Source organism: Carassius carassius, chromosome 10 (assembly GCF_963082965.1).
Source record: "Carassius carassius chromosome 10, fCarCar2.1, whole genome shotgun sequence".
NCBI lineage: Eukaryota > Metazoa > Chordata > Actinopteri > Cypriniformes > Cyprinidae > Carassius > Carassius carassius.
The window spans coordinates 17,837,554-17,855,984 of NC_081764.1; the positions used below are offsets into that span (position 1 = coordinate 17,837,554).

General features: G+C 34.9%; 1 protein-coding gene across 1 annotated transcript in view; it reads left to right on the forward strand.

Annotated features, from left to right (window-relative positions):
• Positions 1–5,350, forward strand: part of LOC132151916 (heparan sulfate 2-O-sulfotransferase 1-like) — an 84,286-nt gene extending 78,936 nt beyond the window's left edge. Inside the window, exon 7 of the mRNA XM_059560462.1 lies at positions 5,082–5,350. Coding sequence (XP_059416445.1) covers positions 5,082–5,308 — 227 coding nt within the window. The 3' untranslated portion in view covers positions 5,309–5,350. The remainder of the gene's footprint in view (positions 1–5,081) is intronic.
• The last annotated feature ends 13,081 nt before the right edge of the window (positions 5,351–18,431 follow it).

The following is an 18,431-nucleotide window of genomic DNA, read 5'->3' on the forward strand; positions in this document are numbered from 1 at the left end:
GGTCTTGATTAGGCTGTAGCCCTCTCCCACGACCTCGATGAATCTCTCTGTAGCAAAAAAAAAAAAAAAAAAAGTAGCGCTGGGCTTCAGGGCTTAAAGCAGAATTCCGCCGCGTTAGCCTGGTCAGCGCAGGTCTGGGAAGGTCAAATTGTTTGCCAGATTTTAATTATGAAAAAAATGATTGCCAATTCGCTTTAATTACATTACGAAAAAGCCTAGGCTAATTACCACCTTATTAGTTCTGTAACCACATAAAGTCAACTTCATAAATAGACCTGTATCCATTGCGAACATAATTTATTATGAGTCTTAAAAAATAACAGAAAATCATTGTTGAGCCACAAAATTGTCAACATACCATAGTTTGACTTGTACTTCGCTGCGCTGGTTTCTAAAGACTGCTGTACAGTAGCGTCATGAGCTCAAACAACGCTAAGAGAGAGCTACGAATGGTCCAGACCAACCTTACGAAAGTGTGACTTACAGAAGATATACTTAGCGTACGAACGTGTCGGGAACCGTGCCATAAGGTTAAGAGAGAGGTTAAGGAATAGGTTAAGAACTACTTAGCGATAAGAACGTTTTGGGGAACCGGGCCCAAATCTTTTCAATTAATTGGTTGAAATGAAATCATTTGGAAACCCTTTTGAATATTTTGTTTATGTTCTCAACTTAAACTCACTGACTAAATGATTCAGTTGCAGCTACTGGATTTGGTCTGTTTGTCACAAAGGTATTGTACAGTTTCAGTCAGAAGTAGTCATATGGATTTCTTTTAAAATATACTTATGGTTATTTTGCATCCATTATGAAGCTTGGAAGCTCATTGTAATTGCATGGAAAAGAATGACTAGAAAATTCTCCGTTTGTCACAATATGAAAACTGACTGTAACTAGAGTTCTACTTCGTTGAATCAAAGACTATGGTTGAATAAACTGAGCACTGCACGTTTCAAAACTAAAATGTAGCGCGGGTGTTTGGGGTGTTTTTATTTGAGTGTATCATTGTAAAGAACCAAGCATCTTTAGAAAAGTCATTTTCATTTCGTTTTTTCCTAGCATTTATGAGCGCAGCGCTTATTTGATTACATCCATTACCAGGGAAGCGGCTATATCTACACCCCAACAGCGCCTCCTGCTGGCAGAGAATCAATTTGCGTTTGCAAGTCTGTTTTTATACAGTCTATGTAGGAAACACTAGTGGTCTGTTAACAAACATAGCCTAAACAAAAAGCATGCTTCAGAACTGTTTTGAGAAGGTGCATTGAGCCATGTATTATTACTATGAATTAGGCTACTACTACTACTATTACCATCATGTCCCCTGCAATAATAATTTACTCAAACTCACTTTTATGTAATAAAAAAAGGAAAAATAGGCAAACATATCTTCTAAAAAAAAAATCAGCATCATATATTAGCCACTGGCTGCCCTGATTTCTAAATATTATTTATTTATTTTATTTAGTCATTTATCAGATGCTTTTATACAAAGCGACTTACAAATGAGAACAACAGAAGCACTCATTTGTAGTAATAAAATAACTAAAACTAGATCCCAAACTAAAAGCTAAAACTTAAAAATACTACCTATACACATTTTCAAAATAAAGAAATTAGATAAAAAGGACAAATGCATACAACAAAATTTCAAAACTTAACATTTATATGAAAAAAATATAAAAATACAAAGGTATACGAGTATGATGATAGTGATTAAAACATAACACTACCAAAAAAACAAAACAAAAAACACCACCTATATGTGTATGTACAACCACACACACACACACACACACACACACACACACACATATATATATATATATATATATATATATATATATATATATATATATATATATATAATCCTTATTATATAATAATCCTTATTATTAAAAAAATGTATATATCCATTTAGTTTGTTGAAGTATTGAAATAACTCAAATTAAATAAAACTAAAACTTAATAAAGACAACCGGGGAGGGACCTATACAGACATAATAAATTCAGACATAATTTAACTAAAATACAAAAAAAAAATTATTAAACAAGTAATACAAATCAGACGACAGTAGTTTATCAGTAATCCTAAAAATAACACACATGCTAAAAACAACAACATAGTAAGAAATGGTTATAAAATCTGAAACAGACGCGAAACAAGTAGTAGGAAAGAAGAGAAATAAAAAGCTATACTTATCCTTTGCCAGTGTCCCTGCCCGGTGGAGTCGCACGGTCGATGGTCTTTACACTCGGTCTTCACGTGACGACTGCCGCGACCGCTGGCACGGTGAACTAAGCTTTTTTTATACCCGTCTACCAAAATACTACATTTCAGCTGGACACACTTTTCTTATTTTCTCCACATCAACTGGCCAAGGAAGCACAGACACTGACAAGATACACGATACAGAACGAGACTAAACACGATCTCAGCAAGTCTCCACACAATAAATATCTGCATCAGCCAGAGAAAAAACCTTATCGGTCGACTTCTAATGCTGACACTTTTGCTGAGATATTATTTCAATTAAAAACAACTGTTTTCTATTTTAATATATTATTTTAAATGTAATTTATTCCTGTCATGACAGCTGAATTTTCAGTAGCCATTACTCCAGACTTCAGTGTCACATGATCCTTCAGAAATCATTCTAATATCCTAACCTTCTGCTCTGTAATGATAAATTATCATTGGTGCTCAATTATTATTAATAATGGTTCTCACTATAATCCAGTGATCCTCGAATCTGGTTCGCGAGATCCATTTTCCTGATCCAACCCTAATCAAACAAATCTACCTGTGATTTTCTAATGATCCTGAAGATACTGATTAGCAAACTCAAACATTTCAAGATTCTTTGAATATTTCAAAATGTTCAAAATAACAGCATTTATTTGAAATAAAATATTTTGTAACATGTCTTTACTGAAATGTCTTTACTGACACTTTTAATCAATTTAATTTGTCCTTGTTGAATAAAATAATTTATTTATTCATTTATGGTACATTTGAATGGTAATATATCGCTTTCCTCAACGAGAAAAGATGCTTAAAATGCTTTCAGTCAGAGGAAAGTATATTCACAGTTATTATATTTCAATATATTATATATTATATTTCCTGTAGGAAAAGAAGAGAACTCTCTAAGACAGTAACTATTTTCTGTTTTAATATCTTTTAATATGTGATTAATTTCTGTGATGACAAAGCTACATTTTCAGCAGCCATTATTTATTCTGCTAGCTGTAGCTGTTAGTATTGTGGCCATTTTTAGTCTTCAGTGTCACATGAACTTTCAGAAATCATTGTAATACATCTATAATCATTTACAGCATTATAAATGTCTAGTATTCATTAAAACAACAACAACTTACTGGCCCCACACTTTTGAACTGTAGCTACTGTATATAAAGCACATTACACAACGAATGCTGCTTTTGTTACTCTTTTATTTTACCTGCAGTCCTATTATGGGTTATGAAAAGTTAATATTTTGGTTTTGGGTGTCCCCACAACAGGTTTACATGCATGCAAGGTCAAAAAACACTTCCATTGTTTTATAATTTTTATTTTATTTATTTATTTATTGATTTTATTTTTTACCTTACTTGCTCAATGCCTGCAAAATTATTTGTTTAATGATTTATTTTTCCAAACCCCTCCTTTGCTTGATGCTAATCTGCGGTGATTGGTCCTATAGACCCCTTAATCGCCTACGTCACTCACTGTGACGTCACCGCTCTAGCTGGAGGCAAAACATAAGGCAGAACTCATAGCAGGTGCGCTAAAAGTTTGAGGTTTTGACTTTAAAATGTCTTCTTGTTGTGTTTTTGGCTGCCAGAAAAGAAGGAACGGCACTTTTGTTTCAAAACTAAAGTTTTACCGGATCCCGGCAGACATTCCTTCACAGAAATCAAGAAGACAATTGTGGTTAAATGCAATACGGCGTACAGACTGGACGGAGATGATCATAAATAATGCTTGTGTTTGCGGTGCACACTTCATATCAGGTTAAATAATCTATGCATATGAACTGGTGTGTTGGTTTTATCTAGTAAATCAGCAAGTTTCTGTTTTATAGGTGAAAAGTCGCCAACCTTCAGCGCACTAGCTAGTTTAAATGTTAAACAAACATACAGCGATAGATGTGTGTGCCATCCTTTGCATGGTCTCTTAAAATAATACACATTGCTAATCATAGTTAGCCCAGCGATAGGTTACATTAGAAAATAAGCCTTGACAAAATTCCCCAAACCACCCAAAAGTAATTCTTATGGCCGTATGGCATACGGGTCAGGTAGCCTGCTTCCATCCGCGAGAGTTAATTAAAAAAAAAAAAAAGCTGTCACGGTCCCGCAGAGTCAGGGACTGTACATATTCGGACAGTTCCGAACCTTCTTCTGCATCCATGTTTAATAAATCCCTCCTAAAACGTGCTAGCTTACGCTTGTCAACATTGCGTCCGCGCCTCTTTTTGCCTCCAGCTAAGCCCCGCCCACCCGAGGACAAACTTTTAAGGGGTCTATTGGTCTCATTTTCATTTCATCATGCCTGTAATGCCTGATAAAGCAGTGTTTGTGAGAGCAGTGCTGGTTTGTATGCAACCGTTACCTGGGAAACCATTATTTTACCACTCCAAAAGCGGCACCTAGTGGCAAAGAATGAATTTGCATTTTTCTTTCAGACCAACTTGAAAAGACTGACAAGTGGGCGGGCAATATGCTAATGTTTCATGATGACGCTTGGGATTCATTTTAAAAACGACTCATTTCGGTGATTCAGAGTCGACTCTTTCTTTTGAGAGACAATAACTTTATACACGGTGCACTTTCAGATTTAAAACTTTGCAGGATGTCTTCTTTCACTTAGAGCTGTGTTACACACTGCATGAAAGGGTCGTTTTCAAAAATCCATAATAGAAGCACAATTCAAATGATTAGTTTCTAAAAATCCCCTGATGAGTTTAGTTTTTATTCAGATATTCAGCATTTAATTTTTTTTTTTTTTTATTATACAAACCAGTGCAACCTCCTGAGTGACCTGCGTTTTATTTTGTCTTTGACTTAAACTGCAGGCAAGAAGTCTCACCTGAGGAAAACGAGCGAGAAGAAACCTCCCACTAAAGAGTCCATCTCAAAGCTGCAGCAGTCCAACATATGGAAGATGGAGAACGAGTTCTATGAGTTTGCACTGGAACAGTTTCAGTTTGTGCGCGCTCACAGCGTCAGGGAAAAAGACGGCGAGCTTTACCTGCTGGCTCAGAACTTCTTTTATGAGAAAATCTATCCAAAAGTAAACTAGAGTTGACATTAGCATGGCCCAACTGTCATTTGGCCTGTCCATGTACTGGGCTAAGAGGGGCTAAGGGTTCTAGAGTATGTTTTTTGAGAGACTTCACACAAGTGCTGACTGTGACACTTGATATCAAGCCTAAATTCTTTTTTATGGACTTTCAGAGCAGTTAAAACATTTGTAACATCTACATAAAATGTTCACGCAATTCATCATGCCTTCCAAAAGAAAATGACAAAACCACTTTGGCCATCAGTCACTGCTGTGAAAAACCAATTCTGAACAGGGTCAAAAGGTACTGCTTTTGGTACCAGACGTTTGGTGCATCAGGAGCACCTCTTTATTTTAATACTAACTGTGGTTTTGTGAATTAACTCTTTCTTGCATTGTGTGTTTTACATTTTAATAGAATGTCATGAACAGTGTTTACAGACTTTAGTAAAAGTATTGTAGCCAGAGTTTAGAATGTGGTAAAACAGATTTCATATCTGTAAAAATTGTATTTACATGTACATTTTATTTAATTGGACCAAATGGTTGTAAGAAATTCAAAGTTGTAGAGTTTTAAATCATAGTAGTTATTTAGAAAACAGACTTTTTTGGGTGGATGGATCCCACTGGTGCTTGCTTTCTTTTCTATTTCTCCTTTCTTTCTTTTTTACTTTTTTTTCTCGTTCGTTGCATCTCCTGAAGATTCTAAAATAATGAAACAGAACAGTTAAACTTTAAACTGACCTCTAAGATGAACTTTCATCTTTCATTGTTTAACTATACAGACTGTTTAGGACAGGTTGAAGTATCATCTTGTAGCAGAATACTGACTTGAGGTAACGTAATCTCAACAGTCTACAGAAATCCTTATTATACTGTATATTATACATTTTACCAGAAGATTAAAAAAGAAAGAAAGAGGCTCAAACCAACATTAGTTGTACACTCAATAGTGCCTTCATGAATCATTCATTCCACCCTGGTTTCAGCAGTTGTTCAGATCATTTAAACAAAGTCTGTATTTTAAATTGGTTTAAAAACTGCAAGCTCTCCTTCTTTATTTGCATTTTGTTTTTGTTTTTCTTCTTTTTATTTAATAAATTGTCTCAAAGCATTTCAAATAACCTTTTTTATGTCTGCGAGACCATGTTGTTTTCAGGATGCTTAGTTTCTCTTACAAACACTAATAATTCAGTTTTCAACCTGGGCTTCGGTGATATGTTTAAAGGTTGCGTACATTTTGAGAGGAGAGTTTTTAGGACTGTCAAAGTTAACTTGTTAAAATAAGACCAATAAATTATGTCACACTTGGTATTTTTTTTCCTTACTGATCTATCAAATAGATGATTATATTAATTTATCATATAGTACAATAGAGTCACTAAGACTTTTTCGTCTATGCATACCAAGGCCGCATTTGTTTCATCAAAAATACACAGAACATATTTAATGTGGAAAATTCCTCTTGTAGCACATGATCCATCAGTAATCATTGCAATATCTTGATTTGGTGATAAAGAATTTTTTATTTTTATAAATTTTTTGTTGCTTAATGTTGTTGTGGAGACTGTCTATTATTTTTGGAGTCTTTGATACATAGAAAGCTCAAAAGAACAGCATTTATTTGAAATAAAATGCTATGCTATGTAACTATTTACTTGTAAAAGTAAACACTTTTAATGCTACTTGTGATCGACTTAATGCATCACAACTTACTGATCTTAATGTAACTATTACAGTAAACTTATTTCAGTAGCACTTTGTTTTACAGTCCTGTTCCTCATGTACGTACATACTATGTACTTATTATAGTTATTACAATAACTATGTAATAACTAGGTGCTAACCTTGAACCTACCCCTAAACCTAACCCTACCCCATGTAGTTACCTTGTATTACCAGAACTTTCTTAGATAAACACACTGTAAGTACACTATAAGTACATGTAAGTACATGTACTTTAAAATAAAGTGCAACCATTATTTCTTTTTTATTTTAGTAACATTCTCTCTACTGTAAATGCCCACTTTCCATTATCAAGTTTTACCCTACATTTTATTTTCTTAATAAATTCATTAAATGTATTTCTCTCAGACACATACAGAAAATGGATTACGACAGGGATCAGATGTAATCACACTGTTATAATAGTGTAATAGCTGCACTAGTAAATAACAAGTAGTTTATGTCACACATCTGGGTATGGGTCATTTCTTATTATCAGTTGTTCTGTCTCAAGTTTAAGTTTCTGTTTAAGTTTCAATCTTAAACAAGGGGAGACAGTCATGGTGACTAGGAAAAATCTAATCTAAAGTTTTAAAAATATCCATATTTAAAACTTTATAAACCGTAATCTCTAGCTACCGCTAACTGTGATACATGCGTATAAAGAGAATGGATTTCGTCTGAAAGAAGAAAGTCATAGATTAGTCAAAGATAGCATTTTTGGGTGAACTATCCCTTTAAGCACTTTGTCACTTCTGTTATCCCTTTGTTTTATCTCATATTTTGTTCATCGTAAGGTGGCAATCTCAAAATCTCAACTCCTTTATCTTGATTTTTTTATAACAAACAACTGAAAAGTGAAAAGTGAACTAACAAATCAAAATTTCTGCTAGCTTTCAGTTTCACGACTTCGAACAAAAGGCTTGTAATGTTAAAACAAACTGTGAACCCTATTACCTTTGTGAGAGTGTAATTACAAAATATATTAAAATATATCATTTTAAGTTGAAATGGCACGGTGCAGTTATTAACACTTCAAATTCAACAATTCATTTGTTTAATAGAATGTTTTCTAACTTACCAGATCTTACAAGGGTTCGCATAATCACCATATTTACCAATATGAAAATGGAAAAGACATCCATTATACATAATGATCCAGATATGTGTGATATTGAAATTGTGTGATATTGGATTTTATATAAATGAAAACATACTGTCATAATCTAGTTTCTTTCTTTCTTTCTTTCTTTCTTTCTTTCTTTCTTTCTTTCTTTCTTTCTTTCTTTCTTTCACTTTTGATCTAATATATACTGTCTTGTATATAAATGCAGTATTTACTTAATTATTACACCCATCAGCTATTCTGGTCATTGTTTTCTTCTTCCACAAGAGGGAGTATTGTGTTCACTGATCCGTCCTTCTCCTCGAATCAGCTCATCTGGAGCAGTTCAACCATAGACAGTAAAAGAAATGGACACAGCGACCCCATTGGAACTCAATTGAGACAAGCACTTCCGTTTCTGACGTGCAGACTCAAACTAAACTTGATGACGTCAGCAACCTGACAGATGTAAATCTTCTAGTAGCTGTGCGTGCAAACTGCCATCGTTAATCTTGCAGAGACGGCGAGCTTGAGCGGGGAGTTCTTTGGCGTGAGTGAGCAGGAGTAAGTATTCTGATTAATTATTTTGTATAGTATTTTAAAATGTAACACCAGGGCTTGTATCTATGGGCTTCTCTCTTGACATCTCCCCGATTGCCTGCGAGCTTCTCCTCCTGTCTGTACAGTAATTTCTCTACTGTGCGACAGAGAGTCGAGTGGTTATGACGCAATCGTTAGCCTATTTTTCCAAAAACTGTTTCTACGGGGCCATAATGTAACATAGAAGGTAATGGAGCCCTTTATACATTGTCGTGTATCTTTAGAAAAAAATAATGGACAAATGGAGTCTTTAAACGCCTCAGATGTAAAGTTATCCGCTGTCAAAGTGACGCCAAAATGAATGGGAGTCAATGGGATGCTAATGCAAGTGAAGTTCTGCTACAAGATGGCGGCACGCGGCCGACTTCAACTTCCGGTCGACTTCCTTCCGGCCTGAGTTCAACAAGCGTATGGTGTTCAGGTCTGTGGAACCCGTTTTCTCTTTTTATCAAAAGAAAAATTATACTGATTACTTTTTTTTCATACTCCTACTCATTGGCCTTGGCTCATTTTCTGTGAAGAACATTTAGCAGAAAATTTTCAGTGACCATCACTGTACACCAGTGATGCGCGGGTTGATCCAAAATGAGTGGGTGCCTGCGAGTCATCCAAAAATATTTTTAATGATATTCGGATCGCGGTCGGTCAGGTCGTTAGAAATAAAAATGCCAATTAAACCTTTGTAATTTACATAGTACTAGACATATTTTTGAAATACATAGGCCTACACTTTATTTGCTGAATAACTGACATGAAGATGACACACGAGCTCAGTCTGCACGTAGAGATGGAGAAGACTGCATGGGGAGCAACGTCGCTGTTTTTGGTAAAACATGATTTTGACGACTTCATTAAGTTTTGTTTTATAGAAAACTCTTTTTAAAAGATTTTCGTTTTGTATAAATTGTGTCTTATTTTTGATCAATGTTTTATCAATCAGTTGCCTGTATTTAATAAATAAGATGCAAATATATAGCCTAGCAGACAATGTATTAAGGCGCCGGCACGATCACTTGCATTGCATGTGAACTAAACTAAGCGTGTGCCTCATAGATTTGAGAAATATAGGCTATATATCACAGAAAGCTTGAAATGTCTTCTTTTAAACGAAAATATTCAAACCAAAATAAATGGGCTACTCTCTGATGATGTAATCCATATGAAATGTGCATTTCTCTCTGGCGTTCATGGCGAGTCTCAGTCGTCAACTTCATCTTTGCAGCAACACCAGTTTATTACTAAACAATAAAATTACTCCTTGCATATTTTCTAACCAGCAGGCCGTTCTGTGTTGAGCGAGACCCCATGGAATGAGTGAGCTGATCGGGATATTCAGAAATGCGCTCTCCGCTCACGAGCTCTGATCGGAACAAACCCGAGCCTCAATGTCTGCTGACCTTGCAGAAACATACAAATAGACATAGCCAGAATAGACTATTTTAGTACAAATTATGAGCTTACTGACGATTTTTTATAATTCTTGACAAAATTATGATATATTAAGGTTTTTTTTTTTTTGGCCTAGTTAGTTTTGCCTACGTTCCTATGGCCCAATGACGCTACGATGAGCATTTACTGCTTTTTAAAAATGCGGGTCAGGAAGCGGGTCGCGTACAATATTTTATTTTTATTTTTTTGCGGTCCGAGTTACGGGCGGGTTAGTTGAAAACGTCGGTCGGGTGCGGGTTATTAATACATTGACCTGCGCATCACTGCTGTACACCCCCCACACACTTATACTACATGCAGGATGGACCTGGGGCTAGAAATTTTAGGTCCTGTACCTTCACTCTTTCTTCTTCTGGGTCTGCTATTTGTATGGGTGTGTGTGTGTGTGTGTGTGTGTGTGTGTGTGTGTGTGTGTGTGTGTGTGTGTGTGTGTGTGGGATAGAGTGTGTGAGAGTGTCTGTGTTAGTGTTAGTTTTGTGTTTCTTCCCCTGCCACTCCCGCACAAGGTTGTAGCACTTTAACTCTTTCCCCGCCAGCAAAAACTGGTCAATGGAGGGGAAAGAGTTAATTCATCAATGTGATCTAACAAAGGTAAAGGGCAAATATCAGCCATATATGCTGTTTATATTGCTTGCAATTTAGATGAAGTAAACATCTGTTGAGTATTTAAACATAATTTTGTTAAATGTGTTGAATTAAAAACCCCAAAATGCAGCAGGTCCTCAAGACCCACTAACACTGAATAACAAAAATCACCTTACAAGGGTTAAAGCTCATGTACTGAGCCAAATGGACCAAACAGACGAGGTATTACCATTAAGAATAAAGATTGCTCTATTAGAGCTACACCGGCTTTCAGCTGGTGACAGCTATGAATAAAGCTCTTTACTTTAGACCTGGCAATCTGTGCCCCTTTCTCTGTTCTCTTGCATTAATGACACATTACAGTTTAAGTCACTGTGTGCAAATGGTGGACTGCTGATGCAGACTTTCCAGAGAATAAGTTTAGCATTTCTTGGAAGACTTGAGCGATTACCTTATTTGTAAAATTACCGGGGGGGTGAGTGTGACATGATTGGCTGTATTTTAAAATAACAGGAAGAAACAAAACTGCTCTTTTTATTTGTGAAGGATATGATTCAGGCCTACTTAAGTTCAAAAAGTAAAGCTCACCACCATTAGACTAGTACTGCGAGTCTCTGTGCTGAATTAACCTCTAAATCAGAGTCAAAATAATGACCTCATTCAACTAATGAAGGCTGTCTGGGTTTGATAACCATAACCCTTTGGACTTCTGACAAAATTTCTGTTTTTTTTTCAGGGTAGATCTGAGGAGATCTCTGAGATGTGGAGTAAAACTGGCCGCGGAAATTGGTGCTCCATAAAACAAACAGAGCAAGGAGAGACACACTGACCCTCTACTCTGCAGGACAGAAGGCAGGACCTCGGAGCACTTGGCTAAAGAAAACACCTTCATCTGATGGAAACATGGTCATGTACCAAGGAAACTAGCACATTATTTCCGGTGTCTGGGGGGCCTGTAGGCTTCCTTGACTATGCAAGCTAAAAATAGTATTTAAGGGAGTTGTTCTCATGATGGGGAAAGATAATTAGGAAAAGCTAAACATGCAGGATGTGAGTTGAATGGTTACTATATGAGACGAATGACACAGGTCCCAGAAAAATCTGATTGCTCACTAGGAAAGAAATTGAAGTAAACCACATAGAGAAATTTCAGTATAAACATCATGATAAGTAATTTGTATGAAGTCTATGATTAAACCTTTGGACTAACCAATTTGTTTTTATCCAAATGTTTTTTAGATTCTAGGTCATTTATACTAAAACATAGAAAAGGCACTCATAAAGTCCTTCAGAAAAATTGTCCATACCATCTCCTTCTATTACCGCAGAAACAGCTGAAGTCTGACGCTTGCTGTGACCTTTGACTCCTAGTTAGAATGGAACCTGTATATTATGGCTGTTTGACATGTGAAAAGATTCTTTCTCCGTGCCCCTCTGTCTCTTAAACTCTAAAAAGGGCAATACCATAATTGCCATTTCCCATCTTATTAGGACACAAATAATACAAAATCAGTATATATATATATATATATATAATGGGGTATAAACTGAGTTTGTATAAACTGAGATTATTATTTTTTCCATGTTAAAAAGTAAATGTTAAATATGGCACCACAAGCTTTAGAAGAAGGTTTATTTGTTTTGATTATCTCTCAATAATCACTGAATTGCAATGAATTGCATATATGAGCCATAAAAACCTGTTGTATGAAATACAATACTAAACAAAAACACACATGCAAACTATATATATATATATATATATATATATATATATATATATATATTGTACTTGCTGTATGCTTTGTACATTTTATACATAAGTTTGCATACATGTTTTTGTTGAGTATATTATTTTATAGATACATATACATATGTGTGCATATACAACTGCCTTGAAAAGATACAGTATTGTTGACCTAAAACTAAATTTAGTATCTGTAGCTAAATTAATAATTAGTCTACATAATTCTTCATTATTAATTATTAAATTATTATTTAAGATTTTTAAGTATTGAACTCATTTTCTAAAACAGGCTACAAAGTCAAAATTTTATATCTAAAAAAAAATCTTGATTTATACCCTTAAAAGGGGCGCGACGTGTGTCCCCTGAGATACACACATTCGGGACTTTAAGCAAAAGCTGGGCATTCTGGCTTATATTGTGTGACTTTAACTGCTACTTCGTAAAAAAATTAAATTCGTAAAATTTCAACATACCCATAATAGGTTAACACTTAACAACAACTTTTTAAACATGCAAGTCCCCTCCAAATATTGGAAATATGGGAAATACATTAACTTTTATATGAGGGTGAGTATTTTCCCACCATAGGTGGCCATGATGTTTTTAAATGCTGCCTGTGAGCTAAACAGAATCAATTCATTCACTTCTAAAAGCACTTGTAATGGGAGCAGTGTCATGTCGCAATATTTAAAGGGGAAGTTCAAGCGTCAATGAGTAACAAAGGAATATATAGCTACATTCTGATTCCTTTTATGTGACTGAACAATATTTTATATGAAGTTTTGGGTAACAGAATTGTATAGATGTGACTGAAATAATAATGCAAAAACTGACACTTTAAATCAATTCAAACAACAACAAAACAGATAAAGACAAAAAGTAACCATTGATGATATCTAAACATGTATCCAATTCATTTATAAGTTTTGACAATTTCTTGGCAACTAGGGATTGCACAAACCTGTGTATAAATATTTATCTCCACACATTAGTGCCATTACTGTGACAACCAATGTGAATGTGAAAAGAAACTACAGTCTGAAATATGTTATTTTGTATGTCATCTTAAATGGTACTGGGATCTGAGGCACCAGTAGGAATTTTGCCTAGGCCGTCAAAATGGCTACAGCCCTGTGAATATTCACAACAAACACCCTTTCAACATGAAACCAAGAAATGAGATTTTCACACCCTCTCCCCACAGCCTCTCAAATGTTTGTATCCCACAGGATACATTGTCCCTTTTAGGGTTAATGCAGAATTCAGGGAGGTAAAGGACCTAGCAGGCAATGAAAGATGCAATCAGCAATTCAGTCATGCCTGATGTTCAGGCTTACTGATGAGCTGTGCAGTGCAGATAACGGAGTAAATTATTTACCTGTCTGCTCTCTCTTCTTTTGTGACTCCTTATTACTGTCAGTGATGTCAGTGTACCTGTGCAGAGCTGTATGGTCACAGGTTGAAGGCCTGCATCAGATCTTGATCAGTTGTCAGCATGTTTCCAAATGGTTTTTGGCTTTTTCTTTTGTTTTCTTATTCCCTTTTTTTCCTTAAGGGTCATTCTACAAAATAGACGCCATTTGGATCCCTCATTTACATGTGTAATGAGTTTAACAATGCATAGCTGATGCTCACTTTACACTTGTAAAAAAAAAGTGCTAGCAAATACACATTTTGATTTATGTAAGTAAAAGTACCTTGTTTTTTATTCTGTTGATTTTTTTAAATGTATATATATATATATATATATATATATATATATTTACATACTTCATTATTAAAAAGGCTTGATCAGATTTTATATCAACCCTGTTAGTTTCCACCAGTTATTACCGGCCTGATCAAGTTCAAAATCCTTCAGAAGTGGAGTTTAAAAATAATTTTCTAAAATATAAAATCATCTATTTCATAGAAAGTTTTTCGTTGGGATGTCGTAAACTTTTTGTCACCATGTTCGGGTGCCATTCACCCAGAATCAGGATTTTGGAATGTAGCCTTATATCACCTTGGTGACACAAGAGTTGGAGACAGCATGATATCTAGGCTGAACATTGGAGCAAGTTTGCTGTGATGGAGGATGATGATATAAAAAGGTGAAAAAAAGAAAAGTTTTTTACACTTTTAAGGTAAAAGCTCCCAGACTAAATGACATTTACTGACATATACATGTAATATATGACTAATATCGAGGTATTAAATGAGATTTAATGAGCTACTGCTGATAGAAAAGTAGTGTGAAAAAATATTTCACTTGAAAACAATCAGCACATCACATATGCATTCCAGCAGCACAGTTGTGCACAGTTAACCATGCCTGAAACATTCTGGGTGGATGGTGGTAAAATGCTTATAGGCAGGGGTGCACATAAGTGCACATAAGCACGACCAAAATAAAAAAAAATGCACTGTAAAAGTAAGTTCTGACAGTGCATTTGCATACCAACATGGTTGACAGCTCTCGACAAACAGTACTGTATAAGATTTCTATTCAATCTGGAAGCATACATCTAGGATATCCCTTGCTATTTTTAAAGCACAGTGCAAAACTGTGACATTCATTCACTGAAGCTTTTTAATCAGCAGCAGCACTAAATCTGGATGCGAGTATACTTGCTGGCCAAAAAAACAAAAACAAAAAAAAAACGCTTTTATTTATTTTTTTTAGACACTTCTTTCCAAAGCGACCTACAATTGGGGAATACATAAAGCGATTCTTCTTAAAGAGGCAAACAAAGAAAGTAGTAGTAAATATCACACATTATCACACATTATTATTTAGTTTATTATTTTATTTAAAAAACTAAATAAAGTGCAATAATATTATAACTATTATTAATTATTTTGTAGAGTTATATTTAATGGGTCATGCCATATGCAGTGTAAGGACCAAACCAAATCTCCATGTTCTCTTATGAGAACCAGGCTGAAAAAAATGATGTGCACCCCTGCTTATAGGTTTCAAAGAGGAACCCTTTTGTGTCAAATTGAATAGTCCTACCGCACAAGTACTGAAAGACCCTTTGTTCTCCCAAACATATTTCATTGCATGTATCAAGGTTTTCTAAAAAGTGAAGTGAGTCTGTGACTGTGTAGCTATTTACAGACCAGTGTATAGGAAGAAAAAGCGGAAATGTAGAACACAGACAAACATCTCTGCTGGACGCACAGTACATTTCCCCAGTCTGCCTGGTTTAGAGGTGAATAACCTCAATATAGTTTGGTTTCATTAGCCCTGAGTCCCCTCTTTTGCATCATTTCATTTAGCTTCTTTGAATCACTCATATTATTCCCCTTTGCTATTCAGTTTCACAAAAACCTCATGCTGACCGAAGGAAAATACTTCAGCTGCTACAAAATATTTTCATGCTTCTGCAACTTAACGCTACAATTTAATGGATGATGATATTCACAAGACAATAGACAAATTCAAATCCCCATTGAAAAGCAGATGATGTTTTTTATTTTTTTTTTGGTAGTTAGCAAATGGTTTCACATGAAATTAGGAGTGTGCATCTTATGTTGAGCACGTTTCTTAAGAACTGTAGGCTGATTTGTTTTCACTGTGCACATTAGAACAAACACAGCCATCAACTAAATTATGACCCGTACAAATTATGGGTTCTCTTAATCAGTGAGAACTAAAGAAAGAGAAATTAGACCTAATCATGCTGATTTGCATGTGTATAGACAAGTACAATGTTTTTACCATGTAGACTGATTATTCATTAAGACAATCTCTAAGTCCTCCCACTCTTACATTTGAAAGATGAAATTATGAAATGACCACCTTGGAAATGTAATATATAAGGAGCTTCTTTAGTACTTACGTTCGTCAGCCGCTAGGTGTCACTGCTTCCTTATTGAATCTGTAATATTTCTAATGCGAAACATCACACGTCTTTGTTGAGGGTACAGTATTTTGTACGTAGTACTCATTTTTCCTGTATTGCTTAAATATTTTTATAGTGGGTTCTGTAGAGTTATTATTTAATAATTATTTAGTAATTATTTATAAAAAGCTATATTCATGTCTTTTTTTACTAGTTTTCACAAAATTATATTTTCTGGACGGTTTCATTAAAGTAGATGAACTATAACCCTAACTATACCATACTACATACTAAAAGATATTGTTACTTATTCAATTCAATTCAAGTTTATATATATATATATATATATATATATATATATATATATATATATATATATATATATATCTATATATCTATATATATCTATATATATATATCTATATCTATCTATCTATCTATCTATCTATCTATCTATCTGTCTATCTATCTATCTATCTATCTATCTATCTATATCTATCTATCTATCTATCTATCTATCTATCTATCTATCTATCTATCTATCTATCTATCTATCTATCTATCTATCTATATCTATCTATCTATCTATCTATCTATATATATATATATATATATATATATCTATATATATATATCTATATATATATATATATATATATATATATATATATATATATATCTATATATATATATATATATATATATATATATATATATATATATGGGGATGTAGCTCAGTGGTAGAGCGCATGCATTGTATGTATGAGGTCCTGGGTTCAATCTCCAAGAACTATTTAATGACTTTCATGTGAGTTTAAGCAAAATAATCTTGCTTCTTTGCTCTAAAGTGTTATATCTGGGGTGGTGTTAGCGCAGTGGATAAGACGCATGCCTGTGGTGTGGGAGACCCGGGTTCGAATCCACTGTGAACTGCCAGTGTGTCCCTGAGCAAGACACTTAATCCCTAGTTGCTCCAGAGGCGTGCGACCTCTGACATATATAGCAATTGTAAGTCGCTTTGGATAAAAAGCGTCAGCTAAATGTATATATATTATTGTTGTTGTTTTTTATTTGCTCTCTTTTGCCTTGGATCTTTGGATCCACTATTATGCAATTTAAAAGGCTGAAATAGAAGCATTACAAGCTGCACTTAGTTGAATATGCATGATGCACTGAAAATAATATACCATTAGGACATCTTTAGTGTACTATTTTCAACATGCTATAATTGGAGACCCACTAATTGTAATATTGCATTACAGAAGATAGATAGTATATGAATTGGGACGCATCCAAAGTTTATTTATCAAACGCAATACAGTATGCGGCAGTAATTGCTGACATATTCTTTCTGCAAGCTCTAAAGAAATTAGAACTCACTCATAAATTGAGCAATTAAAGAGAAAAATAGATGAACACGTATAAATGTACAAATTGTGCAAATACTTCATTATGCCTTGTGTGGCATGGATGTTCCATGTGAGGCAAGTGAAAATATACTATACCATCCCCTGCAATACAATACAGAGATGAATTTAAATTAGGTTATTTTTATTTTTTTTGTAACCAGAAAGTAACTTTTACTAGTGAGTTATGGCCCAACAGAACAACTTATTAAAATTTCTCTCACTCAGATTGTCAACAAAGCAGGACTGTATTCCTGCACATGTCATTACAGAACTGAGCAAAGTCTACCAGTGACCCAGCAGAAGCTCGCGCTCCTGCTGTGGAGAGGACACATGGCTGCGGCTTCTCTGTGCTTGAGTTCCAGAGCTTTGCTCGGGTCACACATTTCTGGAGGCTGCTTCCCTGACAACTGCCAACAAAGGGCGCATTGAAGAGAAGAACTTTGATGCCTAATCTACATGCATTTGTACAGAGAAACCGGAGCTGTGGTAAAGGAAACAGGTGCAACTAATTACAATGCTCTACAGTCCTTTCTCTTTCCTTCTCACTCGCTCTCTATTCCTTTCTCTTTGTATTTATCACTCTCCCTTTCATATGATGACTATCACAGAGGCCTCAGAGCCAGGGAGTTAGAAGCACAAATGTTAAGTTACATAGAGGGCGCAGTCTCTGAAGCACAGCAGACATCAAAG